Raw genomic sequence first — 24,777 nt, 5'->3', positions numbered from 1 at the left:
CCTATCTTGGAAGTAAATTTGAACAATGTCAATGTTAGGTCAATGTGCTTTCAAAACAGTGTTCAAATTTTATTACTGAATTATAAACCTTCCCAACTGAGTTTTCCTGTCTAACTGATGCTGCCCAGCTGTGTACTTGTGGAATGATTTTGGAAAAGTACAGAATTACAAGTAGCTTCTGTTACTGTACTTAAAATAACAGAATTGGATAACAGAACAGCTAACTTGTACTGTTGTTGTTCTTGCAAATGTGTGGTAAGACAGTTTCTTGACCTAAAATTAACTTCTTGGAAGTCTAATGCCAAAATGCCATTTTCTGTTTACTTCTGGGTTACAGGAAACTGGTTTCTCTAATATTTACTTTTTTGTAGCTGGACACGTTGCCCAAAGAAGATCTCATCAAGTTTGCAAAAAAGCAAGTGATGCTTGTACAGAAAGTGAAGTCAAGATGTACAGGTACCTTACTGGAAAGAGAACAATTTCTATCTTAATACTTGGTATTACCTGACCTTTTATAATATTAGTGCATATTTTTGTGAGGTGAATTTCAATTCTAAGCAAATATCCTAGATTTTATTTTCTGCAGTTTCACTGTTTTCTGTGGGAGGGTAAGGAATGAAGTCCTTAGAGCAAGGAAGGGAAGAAAAAGAAGCATTGCTTTTGTCAGATGTTAAAGTAATTTTGATCTGGCAGTATGGCATGATGGAACAGCCTAGCTTATGCAGGAGTTGAAGTGGGATCTGTCATTGTGTGTTCCCCATATTGTTTGCAGGGATACCTGTTGCTTTTCAGGGAGTAAATGGGAGGAGAAAAGTTTCTGATATATTTTTGCATATTTTGTACTGTTGTAGAGTACGACGGCTTCTTTAAAATAGCTAACTACTTTATATTTGAACATTTGCTTCTTTGACAAGAAATTGTAAAATATACCAAATAAAATTTCATGTTAACCACTTTAAAATATCTTTGTAAATCTGTGCTCTCGTGTGCTGTCCCTCTTTGCTGCCCATTTTCCTCCAGTGACCCACTACTTGGACTGGTGTCACTTCCCCTTATTTGGAGTTACAGCTATGCTGACTGCTGGTAACTGACCAGTGAAACAATAAGGATGGGATGGACTATACTAGGCTTTTCCTCAGTAGGGTTATTTGAAAGGCCATCATCTTCTACCTGCTGCCTGTTTTTAGAGAACTGAGTATCTTTTCTCCTGCTTAAATTGAACATGAAATAGAAGGTAAGACAGTCATCAAAAGAGTTATCACTCCACCCAAACAAGGAAACTTTGTTTCCTCAGGGAACCATACTTAATATCAGGACTGGAGAAGTAGTACTGAATGTCTGTTCTCTTCCTATTAGTCTTTTTATCATTTGGTAACAAACAAAAATTGATGAAATAAAAAACATCTCCAGTTTGATTAGGACTGTTGTTAAGCACTGGTTTTACTATTAAGTTACTACTGTGATGGAGCTGTGAAATGTCTATACTTCCTTTTTCAGAACTAGAGAAAGAGATTGAAGAACTCAGATCTAAAGCAGCTACTGGAGGAGCTGATGATATTATTCAGGTAGGAATTTGTAATGGGTTTCTTAAGTATTACGTAAGCATAGCTGAAATAGATCTTCAGAAATAATTTGTGGTAAATACTAAGCAGCTTTGACACTGTTATGCAAATTCAATGTAATCAACTTTCAGAAATTAAAACATTCCTAGACCCCTTTTTTCCTTTGTCCCCCACACCCTTACTCCACTCTTCAGAAAATACTATCAGTTGACAAATAGTACAGAATGGTACAATTTTCTCAGCAAGACTTTTTTCTTTGCGTAGCTGATTAGACGGGCTTTTATTTATTTTAGAATGACCACTATGAATAGACTTCGGCCACTGAGAAAACTTTTGAGACAGTGCTTTGATGAGATCAGAAACACAAAATTAAAGCTGCTTGTCACAAGAAATATTTCTAAGAAAGTAACTGAAATTTTCTTTAACTGTTGAGAATATCTGTCTTTCTCAACATAAAGGCCGTAGATAGCAAGTGAAGGTGAAAATTAGCAATTAGGAGGAGTTTATCAACTGGAAAATTGGTTTTAATAATTTGGTTGGAGATTTCTACAGAAGGGCAGCTCCCCTTTACCACCCCACCTATTGATAAAAAATTACGATTTCAAACAGAATCTCTTATTTGACATCATTGTTTTAGTTTAATTATTCCATATCTGTCATATTTAGGTTGGAAGTAACTTTTAAAATCAGACTATCTGTTTAACTGACAGAAAAGTTGTGATCAATATATGAGTTCCTAGAGTTTGCAGAAAATTATTCGGACTTTCATTGTTTAGAAATCCTTCTTCCACTGGTCTTTTTCCCTTTTAAAATAGGCTCTCACAGAAAGACTGGATGTTGTACTTCTGGAAAAAGCTGAAAGTCAGCAGCAGTGCTTATCTCTGAAAAAAGAAAATATTCAAAGAAAGCAAGAAGCAGAGGTATTGAAATGAGCAATAGAGCATTACTAAATTCTTTCAGAATTTTGTTTGTTTTCTAATTTTCCTTGTTGTGTATTTCACTTTCATTTTAATATTTTCTTCACTTATTTGTATTCTATTTAATCGTGAAAAAAGAAAAATCTAAAGGCTTCATGTATTGAAGTATATTTTCTCTGAATCCCCCAATTTATACTTTTTTGAAAGACTGATAATAAATATAAAATTCTTGTATGCACCAGCTAGATTCACAGCTGTTCAAAAAGAATGCAGTCTGTGGATTAGTAGCCTACATATGCGATGGCTTCAATCAATCGGCTCTGTCTTTTCATTTACCTTCAGATATTCATAGGAAGGAGCCTGTCAGCCAAGGCATCTAAATTATGGCAGTAATCTGGATTAATATAAAGTGAAGAGTGAATTGCTTGCAATTGATAAACATTATTGTATTCCAGATACTTGAATGTTATGCACTGAAAGTAATTTGGTCTTTAAAACATTATCAGTGGTTGCTAAAGCTGAAATCTATCATGACTATTTTGTGAAATTGTGCCAGTAAACATGATTTAAGGCTTAGTTTTCCTTTCTCATTCTGCAAACGTTTTTGTACTCCGCAACATCTTCCGAATTGAGTTGTCTTGACATAGTTAGATATTTAAAAACCATAGCAATTTTTAAAACCGAGGACTCTTAAATCTTCTCTACCATTATTGTAAACAGTTTATTTGGAAATTCTGTGTGCTAAATTACCAGTATTTAATAAATTGCTTGTTTGTTTAGGCTGCAGTGACTAAGACGGAAGAGTTGCAGAAGCAACTAGACCAATCAAATACTGACTCTCTGAAAGAAATAGAAGCTCTGAAGAGTGAATTAGCCAATGCACAATGCAAATACAATGACGACTTAACAAAGCTGAAAATAGAATTAGAGGAACAAGTGAAGAAACAAATGGGGCTGCTGGAACAGATTGAATGTCTTCGTGATAGTGAAAAAGAAGTCGAAAGATTACAAGATGATGTCCAAAGAATTAAATCTACTTATGAGGGGCAGATTTTGTGTCTGAGCAAGCAGCTGGAAACTGTGAATGAAGACAAAGCCAAAGAAGTGACAAATCTGCAAGAAACTATTAAAAGCAACTCTCAGTGTTACTATAATGAAATCAATAATCTGAATGAAGAGCTTAAAAAAATAAAAGTTGCCCATCAGGAAGAGGTGTCAGAGTTGATGCATCGACTTGAAATATCTTCTAAAGAAAATGAAGAAAAGCAAAATCAGATAAATTGGTTACAGCGCAATTTGGCAGAGGAAGGCTTAATAAAAGAGAAAAATGTGCAGGATGAAATGTGTGCTTGTGCTGACCAGCGTGAATATGACTTGCAGCAGCTGAGAGAAGTCTTAAATAAAAATGTAGAAAGCAATATAGATATTGTAGATACACAAGAAGAACCTTGTGAAGAAGTGAAAATGGAGGAAAAGGTTAGGCACCTGGAGCATAGCTTAGAAGAGCTCCAGTCCCAACACAGCATATTAAAAGATGAGTTAACTTACATGAGTAATGTTAAACTAAAACTGGAAGAGGAAATCCATCGCATTAAAGATGAGTACTTTCATGAGCGGGAAGACTTGGACTTTAAGATAAACGAATTGCAGCTGACTAAAGAAGATTACTGTTCTGTAATTGAAAAACTAAAATTGGAGCTTCAAGCAGCAAGAGAACACTATGAAACTGCTGTAAAAGCACATCAGTTAGAAACTCGGACTCTGAAAGAGCAGCATCAGAGGGAAATTTCTGAACTAAATGAAACTTTAATATCTGATTCTGAAAAAGAAAACATGGCATTAGTTTTTGAAATGCAGGAACTTAGAGAACAACTTGAAAAGCTAACTCAGGAGAAAGAAGAAGCAGTGTCTAATTACAGCAGCCTGAGAGAAGCAATGGAAACTCTACAGACTGAGCTAGGGGAATCTGCTGGAAAGATCAGCCAGAAGTTTGAATCAATGAGACAACAGCAAGCTTCTGATGTCAGTGAACTGCAACAGAAACTCCGAGCTGCTTTCAATGAAAAAGATGCTCTTCTTGAAACTGTGAATCGCCTGCAGAAAGAAACAGAAAAATTGTCATCTAATCAGCTAGAGATAGAAGAACTTAAATGTAAAATCGTTAGTCTTCAGGAGGAGAATAGCACAATAAAAAGCTCCATCAGCCAAAAAGAGGCTGCTATGAAAGAACTGGAAGAGAATATCATTGCTCTTACTGATAGAAACAAAGATATTTCAAATGAAGCAAAATGCTTGAGTGAAGAAAGAGAAACCCTTCAGGAAAGGTGCAAGCAGGAACAAGGGAAAATTCAGGAACTTCAGCAAGAAGTAGATGTTTCTAACCAGTACAATAGCGACCTGAAGAAAAAGGTGGAGGAATTAACAGAGAGACTGAATGAAGCTTTAGCTGGTAATATCGAAAATGCTCGAACACTAGAGCAGCTGGAAAACAACATTGAATGTCTGTTGCGTGAAAGAGAGAACTTGTCAACTGAAGCATATACACTTCGTGAGGAAAGTAAGAAAATCATTCAGGAAAAAGAGAGATTAAGTGAAGAGCTGGAAAAGTTTATATCTGAAAAAGATGGTTGGTTAGTGTTGAAAGAGCAGTCTGAAAACTTAGAAAAGAAACTACAAATGATGACTGCAGAAAAAGACCAGCTGTCAGCATTACTCGAAAGTGAACGAGTGCACAGATCCCTTGTGAGAACTCAGCTGTACCACTTACTTGAGCAAGTGGGGTCCAGCGTCTTGGATTCTAATGAGGAGTATGATTCTCTTAACTTGTTAGAAATTGCAAATGAATGCTGGGCAAAAGTGAAAGAAGAGCAGTGCCTTGCTCTACAGAATGAGGAGAAAGTTCTTAATTTGCAGCGGGAAGTTGAGAGACTAGAGGAAGAAAATGCAGCTCAAGATACAGAACATAGGTCCTTGATTGAGGATTTTGAAAAAGAAAAGAATGTCTTGAGAGAAGAATTGGAAGGAGCATTGTCTGAAAAAGAAGCACTTCAACATGATGTCCTGGAGCTGAAGAATGCCAGTGAGAAAACAAGGACTGAAAATCAAGATCTGTTAGCTAATATTGAAAAGATGACTCAAAAACTTGCTTTATATGAAAGCCAATTACAAGAACAGCAAAAAGGATCAGAAAAGCAAGACGACTTAAGTTTCGTTCTGGAACAAAAGGAAACTGAACTTAGAAATGTGAAAGACGAACTGAGTTCACTAAAGGTTATATTTTGTTATTGAAGTATACAGACTAAACCTCTAAAGTCTTCAGAATTAAGGTTCAAAAAATACTTTCAATTCTCTCTCTCTTTTTTTTTTCCCCCCCTCTTGGCCTCAAAGAGAGTTTCCCTTCTAGGAAGCACGTATTTCTGACTTTCCTAAAACCTCAGAGTCCCCTCCCCCCAGAAAAAAAAAAATCCAAACAAAATCAGTCATAGTGACATTTTGGCAAAAGTTGCTTGTGCTTTACCCTCTCTTTGTATCAGTAGCCCTCAAAGTGAGGGCTATCATTTAGCTAGGTAGACTAACTGACCTCATAATCTTTCACCTTTAGCTTTCTATGTTCTCCATCTCAGACAAAATTCCTGCTTGATCTGCATTAGCTACTCCTAACTTCATGTCCTGGGAATTGATAATTATATAAAACTAGCAGCAGCAGAATTAACTGTCTCCCATTTTTTGTCCTTGGACAGGATAGAAAGCAGCTATTAAACGGTCAGAATGTTTTCCTTTCAACATAACTATGCTTTTCAGTTACCAAGCTGATATGAAATCACGTATAAAGACTTGGTAGGAAGAATGTAGACATAGTCCAGCTGCGGCTGAAATTTCTGGTGGCTTGTTAGGAGGAAAACAGATATCACAAATTTTTGTAATTCTTATCATATCTTTGTTTATAATACAGAATTTAATGGAGACATTGACTGAGAAAACCGATCAGGAGTCTTCAGTAGCAGATCTTCAAGAAAAAATTGGTATCTTTCTTGCTGTCCTCTTTTATGTAAACTGTTTGGGGTTTTTGGATTGTTAGTTTTTCTTTCTCTGCATATTTGTTTCATATTTCCTACAAGCCAGTTAAGGTGAGGAAGCATGCAACTTCTTACAAGATTTGTTCCATTAAAGATTTAATGTATTATTAGCAATCTTAAATCAGTTGTTGTTTGATATTTCTTAAGGTTTATTCTTCTTGTGTACATTTGTCTATAAGTAGTGTAGTGAATTTCCATTTTATTTTTAAAACATGGGCAATAATTTTGTAAATAAGATACCCTGAGGCTGCCAAGAGGAGAAGAAAGCAAAACTGCTGCTGCTTCATTGCAGTAAATAATTTGTTGCAAGTGTATGTAGAAGTGGACAGAAATACAGCTTTCAACATTAACTGTGGTAGAAGACTCTGAAACAGGGAAAGATGATCCCTAAGCTCTCTGTGCAGATGGATGTTCTAGCTTCAAATTAAATTTAAATGCTTAACTGAATGAAAATTTGAACATCTGAAGTCATGCTGGTATTGGAGTTGTTCGGCCTGGAGAAGAGAAGGCTGCAGGGACGCTTAATAGCAGCCTTCCGGTACTTAAAGGGGGCCTATAGGAAGGATGGAGACAGACTTTTTAGCAAGGCCTGTTGTGAGAGGATGGGGAGTAATGGTTTTAAACTAAGGAAGGGTAGATATAGACTGGGTATAAGGAAGAAATTTTTTACAGTGAGGGCAGTGAAACACTGGAACAGGTTGCCCAGGGAAGTAGTGGAGGCCCCATCCCTGGAAACATTCAGTGTTGGATGGGGCTCTGAGCAACCTGATCAATTTAAAGATGTCCCTACTCCTGCATGGGGTGTGGACTAGATGCCTTATAAAGGTCCCTTCCAACTTTAAGCATTCTATGATTCTATTTGTGTTCTCATTGAATTTCATTCATTTCATTTCTTGGGGGAGAGGGGAGGCATATTATTTCACTTTCTTCATTATTTCTTCTAGGAAGGCTGGAAAAAGAATCTGCAGAAAAGGGAGAGAAGCTGAATAAAATTAAAATTGTTGCTGTGAAAGCAAAGAAGGAATTAGATGCCAGCCGAAAAGAGGTACCCTGACTGTTTCTTAATATGAACAACATTCTGCATGTGGGATTCTGTTTTAATGACACACACTTCTTTGTCATAAGATGCAGACTCTGAGGGAAGAATTGGATTTGGTTCGATCAGAGAAAGATCAATTATCTGCTTCAATGAAAGATGTCATTCAAGGAGCTGAAAGCTATAAGGTAAGAATAGTACTGTATTTACAAAAGTTAACTGTCAGAAAACACAGCTTTTGAAGAGTAGCCTGGATATATATTGTTATTTATTTCATAGAATCATAAAATAATTAGGGTTGGAGGGAACCTGAAAGATTATGTAATTCCAAACCCGCTGCCATGGGCAGGGACACCTCCCACTAGATCAGGCTGCCCAAGGCCCCATCCAACCTGGCCTTGAACACCTCCAGGGATGGGGCATCCACAACGTCCCTGGGCAACCTGTTCCAGTGTCTCACTACTCTCATGGTGAAGAAAGTCTTCCTAATGTTTAGTCTAAATCTGCACCTCTCCAGTTTATACTTGTTCCCCTGGTCCTATCCCCACAAGCCTTTATGAATAGAGATTTGCACGAGTATGTTTGACAAAAGAAATTTATGTTAGTGCAGTTAGTGCAAATCAAGAAATGTACCCAAATCAAGAAATGTAACAGAACTGTGTGGCTGCTGTCAGAAGAAAATAAGGCACTTCCTTTCTGCTGGATGGTATTTTAAACCTTTTAAATCTAGCATCATATGTGTCAAGCAATGTGTTGCTGAGGCAAAACATAAACTCATGAATTCTTCGAAGTACATTAAATTGAGGATCAGTTAGACAGTCCTTAAGTGATAAAGACATAAACTAACGATTTCCTGTGAGTGAATCCTTTTAGAGCACATCTCTGGGTACATGAAGCAGAAGCAGATGACTGAGGACAGTCAGCATTGATTCACAAAGAGTAAATCATGTCTGGTGAATCTGATTGCCTGCTATGATATAGCAGTTGGAGTTGTGGGTGAGAGGGGAACAGTGGATGTCACTTACCTTGACTTTATGAAGACTCTTGGTGCTCCCACTGTATTCTTGTATCAGCGCTAGGACATTACGATCTAAACGGGTAAACAACTGGATGGGTACCTAAAAATAAATAGTTGCATGGTTTGTCTCAGAGAATAGCAATTAATGGCTTATGCAAGGTGCCAATAACAAATGGGGTACCAAAGTGGTCTATGCTAGGACCCGTGCTTTCTAACAATGACCTGGAGAAGGCGATGGAGGAGTACACATTCTTCAAGTTCTCAGACTATTCCTGACTGAAACAGTCAGTAGCCTTGGGTGCAGGGCTGCCATTCAGAGACCTAAAGAAGTGTGAGAAATTGGCTGACAGAAATCTTTTTGAAGTTCAACACAGACCTTCAGGTCTGTGTAAGGTTCTTCACATGGGAGAGAGGAACTCCTTGATGCAAGCTGGGGACCACATGGCTGCTGGAAAGAATTTCATGATGTTGGTAGGCAGTACACTGAAAATAAGAAAAATCTGTTCTGGTTCCAAAGGTGACCACAGCCTCCTGTACTGCAAGAACAGCAGTACAGCTAGTAGGTCAAGGGAAGTAACCACCTCTCTTCGGTGAGCACTCCCATGAAGGTGAAGGGTCTGGAGCACAATTCTTATGAGGCGCAGCTGGAGGAACTGGGCTTGTTTAGCCTGGAGAAGAGGAGGCTGAGTGGAGACTTTATCACTCTCTACAACTATCTGAAAGGAGGTTGTAGTGACGTGTGTTGGTCTCTTCTCCCAAGTAACAAGGTATACGATGAGAAAAAATGAATTCAAGTTGCACATGGGAAGGTTTAGATTGAATATTAGGAAAAATTTCTTCACCAAATGGGTTGTCAAGCATTGGAACAGGCTTGTGAAGTGATTGAGTCACCATGCCTGGAGGTATTTAAAAAACTTGCAGATGTAGTGTGTAGGGACTCAGTTTAGTAGTGTTAGGTTAAGGGTTGGACTTCATAATCTTAAAGGCCTTTTCCCATCTAAATCATTCTGACAACCTTGACAATATTGCAGCCTGTCTTGTCCCGCCTCTTCCCCCAAATACAAGGAAGACATTGATAACCTGAAGTGATTTCAATGGAGTGTCACTAGGATGGTTAAGGAACTGGAATAAGTGATGCACAGGCTGAGAAATTTCTTAGTATGGAAAGGACTTCAAAAGGACCTAATAGCAGCCTTCCAGTATCTGCAAAGATATGATCAATGAAATAGAGTCAGGTGCAAGATGAGAGGCAGTAGTCCTAAATCCAAATGAGAGATTCCAACTGGATACATGGATAAACATTTTTGCCCTGTGAGAATGGTTGAACTTCACAACAGGTGGCCCAGAGGTGTAGTGCCATCTCCATGTCCTGGGAAAGTCCTGGGAAAGACCTGACTGAACAAAGCACTGAGCAACCTGGTCTGATCTCACTGCTGACCCTGCTTTAAGCAGGAGGTTGAATGTAGGCTACCCTGACGTCTCATACAACCTGAATTATTCTAGAATTTCATTAACTGAAAAAGGTTTCTTCCACCTTGTAGTGGAACGGTGTCTTGAATTTCGTTTTGATATTTCTGATGTTATGGTAAAAGAACTCGTATGCTGAAATATTAGTAAGATAAGTAAGCATCTGAGGTCTGGAATGTGCTTATGCAATCTAAATTGTAAAAAATGATGGGTTTGTGTTTGTCTCTGTTAAGAATCTTTTGATGGAATATGATAAGCAAGGAGAAGAGCTGGATTTGGAAAAAGGCAAAGCAAATAGTCTTGAACATCAAATAGATGACCTTATGAGACAGCTACAGGTGTCATCCCAGGAGGTCAGTTCTATATGTATGTCTGCTTTATCAATAATTAGAGTAAAAATTATTTTACCTATTGAATGTAAGTTTTATTAATTGATTGTCACTTTATATAGTTTCATAACCTAAGTACATTTTGGATAGTGACTTGAAATTCAAAGGGTTGGGTTTTTTTTCAAGATTTGATGTCTTATCTGGGCTGTGGCATAGTTAAAAAGTCAGATATTCTAGATATATTTCAGTAGAAGGGATTTAATTTACCCTAGGTCAGCTCACAGAAAAGAACAGATGATCACCTCTAGCTTGATTTGGAGGTACAACTCTGTTGCATGTAGCAGATTTAAAAACAAAGTATCAAACTTGCACTGTTTCTCTGATTTCACACCTACACCTACACACCACACCTACACTTCTCTTGAAGTGTAACAGTAACCTTTAACTGTTACTTTTTTTCTTCTATTTCTTAGACTAAATGTGATTTTATTATTTAATCAACGGTGTTTAAACATACTAAATTAATCAGGGTGTCTTTTCTATCTTCCATGAGTATGAGACTTTAGGATGCATTGTAGAGTACTGTAGTGGCATTCAGAAGAGTCTAAGATGGTAATTAAGCAGCTGTGAGACACTTTTTTGCAAAGCTGACTGCAATGGGTTCGGGGTTTAGGATTTAAACTCCCAGGCCCCCTACATAATTACACTGAAAATCCACCTAGCCCACTTGTTGCCTTATAAGTGAAAGCTAGTCACGAATAACATAGGTAGATGACAACTAATGGCGTATATTCTGCTGATTATGCAGGTGTTGAACTTTTCAAGTTTGTTATGACATATTCTGTAAATAAAATCACTGTTTATGTAATTAGCAGCTTCTTTCACATATACTTCATTGTATATGAACAGAGACCGAGATAAAACATTGAAGACGTCAAAATTAAATTTGTTAAAATCATTGCAAAAATACTCCAATTACAGGAGGAGTTCTTATTATGTCCTGATATGATCTCATTGAAGGCTTGGAGGTGCTGCCCATCTTTTTTGGGAATTAACAGTATGAGAAACAGTGTTTGAAGTGGGGCAATAAGTGCTTGCGTGTTGCATGTTATTACAGGAGGAAAGTGATTCTTGCAGAAAGCATAAATGTTGGAGCTTGTGTTTTCATCTTGTCATTCTAATCATCTTACAGAAAGCTGGGCAAATGAACTCTGAACAAAATAATCAAATTTTACTAGTGACTTTAATTTAGCCTATTTCTCAGTCTGGTTTAAAAAATTAATATGGACAAGATTCATCTGTAGGAGTGCTTTTATTAAGGGAGTTGGATAGAAATCAGTGATTGTTTCCTAAATATAGACAGTATTTTATCTGACAAAGTTGCATGCAAATTCACCTTATGTTTTTATCTTTCCACTCTGATCATTTCAGCATGATCAGTTACAGTCTGTTAACGAAGACCTCCTGGCTCGTGTTGAAACACTGCAACATAATGCTAAGCTGCTGGAAGCTCAGATACTGGAGATACAGAGAGCCAAGGCAAAGGCTGACAAAGAACTAGAAACTGAAAAGCTTCTGAAAGAACAGAAGACAAAGGTAATATCTGTAGAGGTGGTGAATGGGCTGAAGCATTACTTTCACTGGATGTAGCTTCTATTAGACCTTTGTAAAATGTCTTTATAGAACAAGTTCCATACTTTATCTTGTTACTTGATTCAATCTTTTTTTGAAGGCTTGGTCTGTTCATTGAAATAACTTTAAGGCTGTCACTTACACTTGATAATCTTCTGGGTTTTTCTTCGTCTCCCATTGATTTCCTAAAAAAAGGGATCGAATATCTTTGTACAAAGTAAGTGTGTGTTTTTAAGTGTACATGGATACTGACATGTATTTTGAAGTTGGACTGCCTAATTGGGAAGTATGTACATTTCAGGAGCATAGTGGCGCTCTCCGAGAAGTGGAGGAGCTTCAGATGCAACTTCAGAAGGAAAAGAAGCATCTGCAGAAAACTATGCAAGAACTAGAGCTGGCCAGAAAGGTAGAGTTGCTGTTCATGTTAGTGCTTAATGGACTATCAAAGATTTTGTCCCATCTTGCTGTGTTAAATGCTTCGCTTTCTGTTCTGAGGATTTAAAAACCCAGGGTTTGCAAATGGGAAAATGCGAAGGCTTTTAACCCTCGTTTTGTGTTTGGAGAGCTGATATCTAATTCTGGGTTTGGGGTTTTTTGTTATTTTATGTTTGATTGTTTATTTTAGCTTCGGTTACGTGGTCTGTCATGAGTAGAAATAGGAATAGAACTCAGGAGTCTGGAGTAGTTGTATGGTGCACTATTCAGAAGCTGCCCTTGTAAGGACTTGAAGATGATAGAAACTAATATCTGCAAAATATCTACTGGTAAAACTGTTAAAACTAGCAACAGGTTTTTAAAGTTCTGGTTCTTGTTTGCAAACAGTGTATTTACTGAGGATATGTAAATGTGATGGATGGATGTTGCTTGTGGACCTGGATAGTTACAAAGTTTTTCTTAGATGGGCAATATAGTTTAAGTATATATATTTTTTTTTAAATAAAAAAGTTATTAGCAGCCAAGATAGCTTCATTGTTTGTAACTTGCAGGATGCTCAGAAGAGTACACTGATGGATATGGAAATAGCCGATTATGAAAGGCTCGTAAAAGAACTTAACCAGAAGATAACTGATAAAGACAGCAGAATAGAAGATCTCGAGCAAGAGACGGGGATTCAGAAACAGAAGCAAGAAACCCTACAGGAAGAAATAAGTGAGTAAATTCTAAACAGCAAGAGTCACTATGGTGTATTTAGTAATAGTGAAAAATACAATGCAGAAGTAACTTCTCAGGTTGATGAGTGAGAGTAAGGTTTGCAGGGAGAACTAAACAGTTATATAGTCAAAATTACTTTTCCTTAAAAGAAGCTTTACTAGTATTCAGCAAATAAAAGCCAAATTGCCTAGCTGATAAGCTCTGTTTCTCACCTGATTTAGTTAATCATAAGTTCTGAAAGTTGGTGACCAACAGGGGGTTTTATTCTGATATGTAACACTCATAAAACTTTTACTAGTTAATATGTGGTTAAAAAATTCATTTCTTCCTATCCATAAGTGTAAGTCTTAAAACAATTTCATTTATTTTAGTATCTTTGTGATACTTGGAAACAGGATACTAAACTTATTGTAAGCTACTTGTTTGCAGCTCTTAAGAAATATGTCAGAATTTGCTTAAGTATTTTTTTTCCCAATATTTTTAAAGAACTACAAGAGGGGAAGTTTTCTTTGCGTATAACTGCTGTTTTCTTCATTAGAGTCACTTCAGTCGACGATGCAACAGGATGAGGAAAGAAATGCCAAGATAAAACAGCTCCTGGTGAAAACGAAAAAAGAACTGGCTGATTCGAAACAAGCTGTAAGTCCAGATATTAATGACCATGCATTCCATTTTTAAACTAACTATTAAAAAGCAGGTTGGTAGCTGAATTATTAAGTTGCTGAGGTTTGAAGTTTTTCAATAACAAGATCATTTTATCATGCAGGAGAACGACCACCTGATGTTGCAGGCATCATTAAAAGGGGAGCTGGAAGCCAGTCAACAACAAGTAGAAGCCTATAAGGCAAGACGCTTCACTTCTTTTAAGGTTTATTATTTAAGTAATGAGGGCATGATTGGTACTGGGCGGATAGAATATAGGCTGAAGAATGAAAAGATGTTATTTTTACTATTAGGTTACTGGCTCTTTTTCTTAAACAAGTTTTGTCTGTTTGCTGCTTTCACCAAATATTTCCCCTGTGATGTTCTTCTGGTAGGTTTACTCTTTCTTGTTCCTCCTTTCCTTTCCCTTTCCACCAAAAAAGTGTGGTTTGAAGCTTGTAACTGGGGTATGTTTTAAAATAATTTCTTTTAAAATTGAAGTTATTCAGTTTAGAAACAGAAGAACATAACATTTACAGCAGAAGTTGTAATTGTCATCTATCTGTTTAAATTTGGTTGATTGAGCAGCTTAGGAATTGAATGTAGTGAAAGGTATTGGGGAAAGGAAGGGATAGGTGTTGACTTTCTTAAATACTGCCTGTCCAGTACTGTAATTTTATCTTCAATTTTCTTTTTAAACAACATCGTATTTTTTTAATTATGTATTTGATAACTCATGTCTATTTTTTATTCTATTTCTGTTGGATTCTTGATTTTATATTCACCAGTTCTGTGCAGGAATGACTGCTAGAATCCTCTGTAGCACGTGCCCTTGGAAACGGAAGTAAAAATTTTGTCATAGTGAAGTTTTCAACTCATTTTTTTCCAGATTCAAGTGGCTGTACTAACATCAGAAAAGCATAAAGTTCAGGAACACCTGCGAACTTCTTCAGAGCAACACCAGCGTACGTTGAGTGCTTATCAGCAAAAAATTGCAGCGTTGCAAGAAGAGTGCAGAGCAGCTCAGGTACTCTAGTGAAAGAATTCATGTCAGAGACTTTAGAAGGGAGATTTACTGCACTCTCTGTCTGCTTCTCTAAAAATATTTTGCAGATCTTTCACTCTTTTCTTTTTGTCTCTTAAAATTGGGAGGTACCCCAGTGCTTAATGTATTTGAATGGTGGTATGGAGGACAAGCCAAACTGTCCTACTTTCATGTATTACCTGAGGTAGAATATCTGGACTGCACTCTAATTTCCAGTTGGCAAAACCTTGTAGTGGTAGTGGAGAGTCAGAGTTTAAGATGATCACCAAGTATACATTGCAGGGAAAGGAAAGTTTTTAAAGGAAAGAGGAGAAGAACAAACAAAAAAAGAAATAGAATTTGCTCCATATAAAACTAGTGAAAATAGATACTTAAAAATGCTTTTAAAAAAAAACCACTCAAAATGCATTTTCACAAGTACCTTTTAATGTAATGCTATATGAACAACTTAATTGGCAGCTGAGGCACATGTGAACCTGACACGATTACTGAGGTGTTTATTGCTTCTGATTTTATGTCCGTATGAAACTGAGTTAGATGTTCCTGGAATCAAGTGTTTGCATTGGAGACAAACAGATTCAGAATCTAATCAGAATTGTGTGATTGGTGTGCATCCTGCAGATAACAGTTGTAAGTTGTAAGTAACAAGTTGTAAGTAACAGTTGAATATAGCCTCTTGAAAAACTTCTAAGTTTTAAAAAGATGCACTGTAATGGGCAAATTTTGGGGTTGCTGCTACAGGAGCTTGGCTGAGACATACTGACAGATACCAATCACGGTTTTAAAAATGTGTTCCTCATAACTGAGGACTTACGGTACTTAATCATGGTGTCTTCCTCCTTGACATTGTGAAACTAATAAGATCTTCCATGACAGCATGGCTTGAAGATGTTGGAAGATTAGCCTTCCTCTTTAGGTTCTCTGCGTTGAAAACATAGATATTATAAGGTCATTAACAAAGGAAAATTCTGTCTAAAGGAAAGGTAGACACGAAAGCATATAGTAAGTTAGAAGGCCAAAGCCATGCTGACATCTAAGGCTGTGTATCTGGGGACTTAAGGATGTTCTAGGTCACATAGTTTGACTTGAAGAAAAGAGAAGGATTAATTTAACAAAAATGCCTGCAAATCTTGGACTCCAGAAAAGCTGGAGCAGTGGATAGTCAGGGTCAACACTGTGGAATTTCACTCACCAGTTCAGCTGAAGGAAAACTTTCTAAAATAATCCTCTTGCAGATGAGAGTGTCTTAGTCATCTCAAGGATGACTAATGAATCTATGAGCTCCTCCTAAGATCCAAGAATGAAAATCTGCATCTGTGTTTTCTTAGAATAATATACAACATGAGTATTTGATGGATGGAAATAATACTTACTGGTGTGCAGTGAAGGATGAAGCTACTGTGTTGTGAGGTAACATTCTGTATGTCCACAGAAACTCGTGTTATTGGCTGAATTTAGAAGAGAAGACAGACCAAACACCCTTACTATAAATTAGAATATTTTATCTTATGCTACGTGTTACTGTTACAAGGCTGACTTAACACCTCAAAATCTTGCTTAACTTTAAGGCATATTAGATTTTTGTCACCTCGGTAGCATAAAAGGAAAAAGAACTGTCTTTTTTTTTTTTTCTTTCACCTTTTGCCTTCGTTGAATGCTGTTTGATAGAAACCCTGGCTTGTGAATCTCTGTTGAATGCAATTTTTGAATTTGCAAGTATTCTTTCTTCTCTTTAATACTGTTATGTTGAATATCAGTGTTTCTTTTTGAAAATTCAATTGAATATCATAAAATGTTAAAGTCTAAAGAAACATGATCTGTTATGGTAATCACAGTCTTAATTATCCATTTAAAAGAAAATGCAATGGGTGGTCTTTTTCAATGTAAAATGCATTTTATTTTAGAGAAACAAGGGAGCAATAGTCAATAACATAACTTATAAAGGATTTGTTTTCTGTGTGGTAGGCTGAACAAGCATCTGTTACATCTGAATTTGAGAGCTACAAAGTCCGTGTTCATAACGTTCTAAAACAGCAAAAGAATAAATCTGCTTCTCAGGCAGAATCTGAGGGAGCCAAGCAAGAAAGGTAAGACTAAAATTTTTATATGCAAGCTGAAAAATACTGACACTTGAGTTATTGTACTTGCCTTTGCTAATTTCTGACTATCAAGCTAGTTCCACTGTTTAACCCTTCACTTGAGTAAGGAAAATAGCAGAAGGGGGGCAGTTTGCTTCCCAAGTTACTTTGGTTTACAAAAAGAAAAAAACACTCTTTCATTCTGTAAACTTTCTCATTTGTAATCTAACTGTGACTCTGCTTATCTGAACAGAAGGATCATAAACTTGTACCACCATGGCACTACTACATTAGTTTCTGATTCCTTGATTTGTCTTTTTTAATATTTACTTTTGTGTAGATTGCCTGTTGTTATAGTCAGAGTGAGAAGCAAGATGTTAGGAACATTCTCGTGATTCTCATTATTCTTGTAAGCAGAAATTAGCCAGAACCTGTGTAGACTTAACACGTCATTTTGTCTGACATGAAGTATTGTAGCAAAGTGCCATTTTCAGCTGAAGAAAAGAACAGATTGGTACTGTTCATCTGAGCTCACTTTGAACTTTTTCAGGAAGGAATGATTTAGTGTGGTGAAAGCTCTGGTTGCCAATTCAGTCATTGGTTATCATAGAATCATAGAATGGTTTGGGTTGGAAAGAACCTTAAATATCATCCAGTTCCAACCCCCCTGCCCATGGGCAGGGACATCTGCCACCAGACGAGGCTTCCCAAGGCCCCATCCAGCCTGGCCTTGAACACCTCCAGGAATGGGGCATCCGCAGCTTCCCTGGGCAACTTGTTCTGGTGCCTCACCACCCTCATCGTAAAGAATTTCTTCCTAATGTTTAGTCTAAATCTTTCCCCTCCACTTTAAAGCCATTTAAAGTTACAGCAGATTTACAAAATACTGTTGTCTTATCAGCTTTTACATGAGGAAAAACTGCCAACAAAGTTGCACTGCCACAAGTTCCCTGAAAATCATTTAAGTAAAGTCGTAAGACAGGTAAATTCGGGTTCGCTTAAGAAAATGCCTGAACCCACAGCACAAGTAGATCAGTTTCTGTAAAGTATTTTTGTAAGTTCTTGCTACGTGTTCTTGGTGGCAAACTGGGAATTTATGTGTGACGTGTCAAAAGTAATCTCTAACCATCTTCACAGTACACACAATTGCTGCTGAAAATCCACCAGAGGGAGACTTGTGCCTTGTTAGAGGACTTTGGTTTTCTGGTTTGTTTGGTTTGGGTTTTTTAAATACATCTACCCCTACTTTTTTTTTTTTAAACAAACTGCAAGACTTGCATTTCTTTGTCTCTCCTTTTTGCAGAATTCTAAGAAGTTCTGGTATTGTAAGGTTTTTGTTGAAAGAGGGTCAGCTTGGAAACAAAGTGGACCAGTAATCAAGCAATAAGCAGATGACAAATAGTTTTCAAAGAAAGGATTTACAAGTATCAGCTCAAACGGTTAGCAAGATATGCAGTTCATGAGATATCACAATGTCTGCATATATAAATAGAGAAAGCATAGAAGGAGAATGTGTGTGACTTTTCCTCCTGGTACATATGATCTTGATTTATTTCTGACCAATAGCATTTATCTGTTTTGATAGATTGGTGTTGCTTCCTAGTCCTTTGGCCAAAATGTCCTCCGACTGTTTGTCTCCTATATTCTGTCTCATGGAACTGATGTGCATTTACTAAACAAAAAATAAAACCCTTCAGCGCTTTTAAGAAGCATCTACATCCCACATAGTATTTTCCTTAAGTCTTGTTCCTCTAAATCAGCTTGAAGTAGAAAGTGATAGCAGTTGCACCTTATACCCCAATAGTTACATTCCCAGCAGTTCAGATGAGATGTGAAAAAACAATTTGTACCTGTATTGAAAAATTACCAGAACTTTCCGTGTTGTTTCTGCTGCTGTTGTATTTTAAGATTTTTCTGGTTGTGGTACTGTATTGATTTAATAAACAAGGAATTTGCATCAACTATTCAAAATTTTGTGGATATAACTTAGGTCCTGAAATAATATAATTAATTTTAAATAAGTGTTCTTTATTTCTTTTTTTACCTTTGTAGAGAACAGTTGGAAATGGTGATAGATCAACTTAAAGTCAAGCTGCAAGATGCTCTGCATAATTCACAGATGAATGCATCTGAACTCCATGCATTGCAGTCTGAACACGACACCCTGCTGGAAAGACACAATAAGATGCTGCAAGAAACTGTTGCAAAAGAGGCAGAACTCCGGGAAAAGTATGATCTGCTAATGAATAGATATATATACACTTTATTTTGTGTGCACTTTAAAGGCTGGGCATGCATTGGCCTCTACCTGTACTTCCCAATAAAAAGGCATAACTTGAGAAAGTTAAAAGGATTTTCAAAGCAGTTGTTTGCTGTATTTCATCAGCCTTCAGAAGTTTCTGCAATGAAAATGAAGTAGTAACTGGTCAGGGAATTTGAGATTTCTGCAAGCTTTCTCCCTGTTAACTACCAGATCTTAAAATTAACATTTCTTAAGCATGTTGACTATTTTTAAGTCTAGTGCTTAGCATTAGATTTGTGTTAGGCTGCTTCACTAAATTTTAGGCATGTTTCCTCTTAGAAAAATAAGGTAGTTAAATGCAGAGCAAACAGTTTCACTGACAAAATACCCAGTTGTGCATCCACCAAGTGTTTTCCTTGCAGAAAATACTGTTTCTTAAGTCTATGCTTACCACAACATAAATTTGATATTTTTTTCTAAAAGAGAGGAATCTGTTTAAATCTATATCACCTCTTGAAAAAGTAGATTAATAATGTGATCGATGATAATACTTGAGCTATTTTAAGAGTCTTTCCTTGCTCTTTCTTCTCTGTTTAGGGTACAAGTGAGTTCACATGAAATATTCATTAGAGATTACAGTGTAGTATTAGGAACTGTTGACTTCTTATCTTTCTCTTTGTGCTGTTTTATCTGTTTGTGATAACTACATGATGATTCATTGTAGTCAACCAAATTATGTTCTTCTGCATTTTATTGGAAACAAGCTATATTGCAGTAGTTTTCATTTGTACCCAGAGAGACTAGCTCTTTGCCACTCTGGCTATATTTAAGTTTGTGTGCTTATAAGGCGAAGTCCTATGTTTAGCTATTCCATACACGAACTTGTTTAATTGCTTGTCACAAGTTTGTCTTGCTTTTGGAATACTTCCAAACCAAGTACAATTAATGTGTTACTGACATTTTTCGTGCTAACAGCTGCACTCTTCCCTGTTTTGCACTGAAAGTTGAACCTTAAAGAAAATTGAACTTCTAAGAAATTTATATTTTCAGAAGTCCTGCATATGTGTTTGGTAAATAAATTTTGAAGAAAGTAGAGCATAAGGCAAGTGACATGCCCTGTATGGCGTTATAGTTGCAATTTTAGAACTAAAGAATGTTTAGACTATGATGTCTCTTGATACTTCCATTTTTTTCCCAAAGATGTCTGAATTTTATGTTCTGAAATAGAAATCAAGAGTTTATATAGATTAGTACATTCATATGATAGGCAATAAGTGGAACTTTCTCAGTCTTATATTTTCCCTTTAAAAAGAGGAATTTAAATGGAGTGAAAAAAATCATAGTCATTCTAAAGTAATCATATACATGAAGACTACTTTAAAATCTTAAGAAATTTGAAATGTAAAAATGACAGTGTTTTACTGCTCGTTTCTTACATTTTATGTGTAAACTGTTTTCAGGTTCTGCACGATACAATCTGAGAACATGGTCATGAAAACAGAGCATGCCCAGATGCTGAGTCAGCTGACAGCCCAGAATGAAGCTCTCCGGAACAATTTTAGAGATCAAGTCAGGAACCTGCAAGAAGAGCACAGGAAGACAGTAGAGACACTTCAGCAGCAACTATCCAGAGTAGAAGCTCAGCTCTTCCAACTCAAGAGTGAACCAAGCAGTAGAGGTAATTTACAGTCATAATGCCAGGTTTTCTTGGTTTAGATATGAATTTGTGTACTTGCATCTGAATCTAAAACTGTGATTATAGTGTGTAGCTCTGTAATACACCATAAACTTTTTCTGGAGAATGTACAGCATGCCATATCAGTCTGCTGATACCAAGTAAAGAATGTGTCTTTATTATTGCTGTCCCTTCACAGAGGGCAACACAGTGAAAGGGCTGGAAAGAATGTCCTGTGAGGAGCAGATGAGGAATCTATGTTTATTTAGGTTAGAGAGAACGAGGCTGAGGGACGACCTCGCTGCTACAGCTTCCTGAGTAGGGAAAGCGGAGAGGGAGATAGAATCATAGAATAGTTAGGGTTGGAAGGGACCTCAAAGATCATCTAGTTCCAACCCACCTGCCATGGGCAAGGACACCTCTGGCTACATCAGGCTGCCCAAGGCCCCATCCAAACTGGCCTTGAACACCTCCAGGGATGGGACATCCACAACTTCTCTGGGCAACCTGTGCCAGTGCCTCACCACGGTCATTGTGAAGAAATTCTTCCTAATGTTTAGTCTAAATCTGCCCCTCTCCAGTTTATACCCATTGCCCCCATTCCTGTCACCACAAGCCTTTACGAATAGCCCCTCCCCAGCTTTCTTGTAGCCCCCTTCAGGTACTGGAAGGTCGCTATAAGGTCTCCCTGGAGCCTTCTCTTCTCCAGGCTGAACAAGCCCAACCCTCTCAGCTGATCTCTTCTCCCTGGCAAATAGAACTTGAGGGAATGATTCCAACCTACACTGGGGGAGGTTCAGAGTGGACATTAGGAAACATTTCTGTACCAAGAGGGTGGTCAAACACTGGAACAGGCTTCCTAGAGGTGGCCCCCGAGCCTGTTAATGCCTGTTTATGCCTGCTTAAGAGGCATTTGAACAGGCCCTTAATATGCTTTAACTTGATCAACCCTGAACTGGTCAGTCAGTTGGACTGAACGATCATTGTAGGTCCTTTCCAACTGGAGCTATTCTGTTCTGTTCTACAATCTGTATCACTGTTGTTTATTCCACTGTATCTCCATTGTCAGACAGATGGAGGGAAATTACTTTGTAAACTGTGCTTTGTAAATACTTTTGTGCTCTACCTATCAGTTTGTCTCAGACTGTGGAGCACACTGGACCTCTGGCTCCAGTATGAGGGACAAAACTAAAGAAAAGTGTGTTGGAAGCTGTTTTAACAATGTTTGTTATTGGTATATTTGCTATTTGGCCACTCAGATTCTACTTTAAGATTTTACTGTTTTTGAGCTCAAGTGCTATATCTGTATCTGTAAGGTAAATCCTTAGGATGTAATTGGACACATGCCAAACAGCAGTAACAGTTTAAGAAGTTACTCTTTCCATATGTTACTGAAGCACCAGAATAGTTCACACAGTATTAAAACAGAATAATTTATACCTCCTACATGACTGGTTGAAAAAAAAGCTAATCCCGTTTTGCTTTAAAAACATTTGACACTCTTATCATAGCTACAACACATTTTTGGGTGGAGTTGCATGAAGGTTTCACAGTCACTGAAATAAAAATTACCAATGAAGTTTGGATTTAGAAACAGATTTTGATTGGAATGATCATTTTGAGCAGAAAGGTTATAATTTCAATTATAAATGTTATATGTGTATCTGGCTTTCTCTCTTTTCTTCACCTTTCTTCTTCCTGCTTTTTGAAGACTGTTTTATGTACTGCTCTCCAGTTTGAGACAGTCACGCACCTATGAAATAGCCCTGTCAATTACATTCTGATGACAAATATCAGAAATGTATCTTTCAGGTCCAGCTGTTTCAAATCCAGCAACAAAGAATTTAAGAGAACGACGAAATACTGACCTTCCAGTTCTTGATGTGCACACTGTAGCTAGGGAAGAGGGAGAAGGTATGGAAACAACGGACACAGAATCTGTCTCTTCAGCCAGCACCTATGTGCCATCCTTGGAACAACTTCTGAACTCGCCAGAAGCAAAACTTGGTAGGTAGAACATGTCGCCTACATAAGTTGCAGAAGTTTATGCCTTCACAGTGTCAGGGATTGTTGTGTTTTCATGCTTCTAGGTGCAGGATACAAGTCAACTTCAGTGCCACTGCCACACTCTCCTGAATTTCTGTAGAAGTTTTGTTCTTGAGTGAGGACTAACAATAACACACTGCTACAGGTTTTAGTGATTTAAAGATTTCATGTTTGTGACTTTCTAAAGGGAAAAGACTGGATGAGCAAGTCAGTGACTAGTTAGAGAACTTTTTGTATTCTGGACTAGTCTCTACTAGAGACAATGAAGTGTTGGTTTAACTCTCATTATTGAAAGGATAAAATGTCCGTTCATCTCAATGTGGCCTATTAGAACAGGAATTTATTCATAGTTTTTTCCCTAGGAAAATGAAAGCCAGCACGAGGAACAGTGTTCTAAGAGTCCCTCCAAAAAGTAGAAAAATAAATGTAGCGTCTGATTATGTTTTAGAGGTCTACTGAACACTTTGTGGAGAATTGTTAAAAATCTCCAGCTATGGGTAGGGTAAATTAAAACCCATGTATCTTGGCATACTTAGAACCAATTTGTCAATCTCCTTTTAATATACTTATATATACAGAAATAGATCACAAACCAAACATGTAGCAGCAGCAATGATGCTTGTTAATTTTGCAGTCGGATTTTGTATGGATTTTGTTTCTAAGAAACTACATTAATCAAGTACTAATATAAGTGAGTATGAAGTAGATGTAAGTGCATTTTCCTTCTCTCAGTTTTCTTTTCCAATTAATTGTAGAACCATCTCAGTGGCAAACAGAACTCACCAAGGATGAACTGATTCAGAAATTAAACACAACAACGAAGAGTGCTGATCACTTGAATGAATTACTTCGTGAATCAGAAGCAACCAATGCAATCCTAATGGAACAAATAAAGGTTAGCAGACATGCAGGACATGTGGGGACAGATCTTATTTTTACGGTCTGTTTCCTACACTAAATGTTTAACATTAGAATGTTTCAGAAAATCCCATTCTATAAAAATTTGGTGATGCAAAATGTAATTTTGCAAGGACTCTTATTCCACAGAACTAACTAGTGCTTCCAGAGGTGACTTCAGTTTTTGGGGGTTCCCCCGCCTCAGTTTCTAGTTGGGGAAGAATGAGGAGCAAGGAGTAAAAGTTGCTACAAAAACCCTCAAGAGTTTGGAAGTTCAATGTTTACTAAAATGTCTTTACTGTTTTCACTTAGATAACAACAGTAAATTCCAAGAGAAGCATTGTCTGGTTTCTCTTCCTGTAACCTGTTTTAACTGTCTTAAGTTAAAAGAAGATACATGTTTAGGGATACATGTACTAACAAAGTTTGGCTTGATTTGATTGTAGCTGTAGGTTTGATAGTTAGCTGTTTGACTTTTAATCTGTCACTGAAATTAAATAGTTAGCACCATGTATCATTGTAACTACCGCAAAGATTTTATCAGAAAAATATATTTTCGATCATTAAAAAGTTATTTCTGGACAACATTATCACATGTTCAAGCTTCACTGGATTTTTGTCCAGAGTATGTTGCTATGCACACATTATTATTTTTTGAAGCAAGCTGCATAATTAGCTTTTTAGGTCTTCAAAAGACGTTTGTTCAGTTACTCATTATATGAAGCAAACAATATTGCATAATTTTTTCCCTCATCTGCAGCTTCTTAAGAATGAAGTAAGACGATTGGAAAGAAATCAAGAGAGAGAAAAGTCTGTGGCTAATCTAGAATACTTGAAGAATGTTCTGTTGCAGTTCATATTTCTAAAGTCAGGAAGTGAAAAAGAAAGGCTGCTCCCAGTAATAGACACCATGTTGCAGCTCAGTCCTGAAGAAAAGGGGAAGCTGGTTGCAATCGCCCAAGG

The 24,777-nt window shown here is 37.1% G+C and overlaps 1 protein-coding gene across 2 annotated transcripts in view; it reads left to right on the top strand.

The window, feature by feature from the left end:
* Positions 1–24,777, top strand: part of GCC2 (GRIP and coiled-coil domain containing 2) — a 34,069-nt gene that overhangs the window by 4,492 nt on the left and 4,800 nt on the right. Inside the window, exons 3-22 of one of the 2 annotated variants that reach the window (XM_054081480.1) lie at positions 372–456; positions 1,498–1,565; positions 2,378–2,482; positions 3,260–5,749; positions 6,432–6,501; positions 7,500–7,600; positions 7,681–7,779; positions 10,310–10,429; positions 11,837–12,001; positions 12,339–12,443; positions 13,024–13,186; positions 13,728–13,828; positions 13,956–14,033; positions 14,721–14,858; positions 16,842–16,963; positions 19,007–19,183; positions 20,657–20,874; positions 22,684–22,878; positions 23,673–23,812; positions 24,575–24,776. In XM_054081480.1, the coding sequence (XP_053937455.1) occupies positions 372–456; positions 1,498–1,565; positions 2,378–2,482; positions 3,260–5,749; positions 6,432–6,501; positions 7,500–7,600; positions 7,681–7,779; positions 10,310–10,429; positions 11,837–12,001; positions 12,339–12,443; positions 13,024–13,186; positions 13,728–13,828; positions 13,956–14,033; positions 14,721–14,858; positions 16,842–16,963; positions 19,007–19,183; positions 20,657–20,874; positions 22,684–22,878; positions 23,673–23,812; positions 24,575–24,776 (4,942 nt within the window). Of the gene's footprint in view, positions 1–371; positions 457–1,497; positions 1,566–2,377; positions 2,483–3,259; positions 5,750–6,431; positions 6,502–7,499; positions 7,601–7,680; positions 7,780–10,309; positions 10,430–11,836; positions 12,002–12,338; positions 12,444–13,023; positions 13,187–13,727; positions 13,829–13,955; positions 14,034–14,720; positions 14,859–16,841; positions 16,964–19,006; positions 19,184–20,656; positions 20,875–22,668; positions 22,879–23,672; positions 23,813–24,574; position 24,777 lie in introns of both variants that reach the window. The other variant, XM_054081471.1, reaches the window with a different exon arrangement.

The sequence above is a fragment of the Cuculus canorus genome, chromosome 1 (assembly GCF_017976375.1).
Source record: "Cuculus canorus isolate bCucCan1 chromosome 1, bCucCan1.pri, whole genome shotgun sequence".
Lineage (NCBI taxonomy): Eukaryota > Metazoa > Chordata > Aves > Cuculiformes > Cuculidae > Cuculus > Cuculus canorus.
The sequence above is the reverse complement of the archived record's forward strand: the minus strand, read 5'-3'. Positions and strand labels throughout refer to the sequence as shown.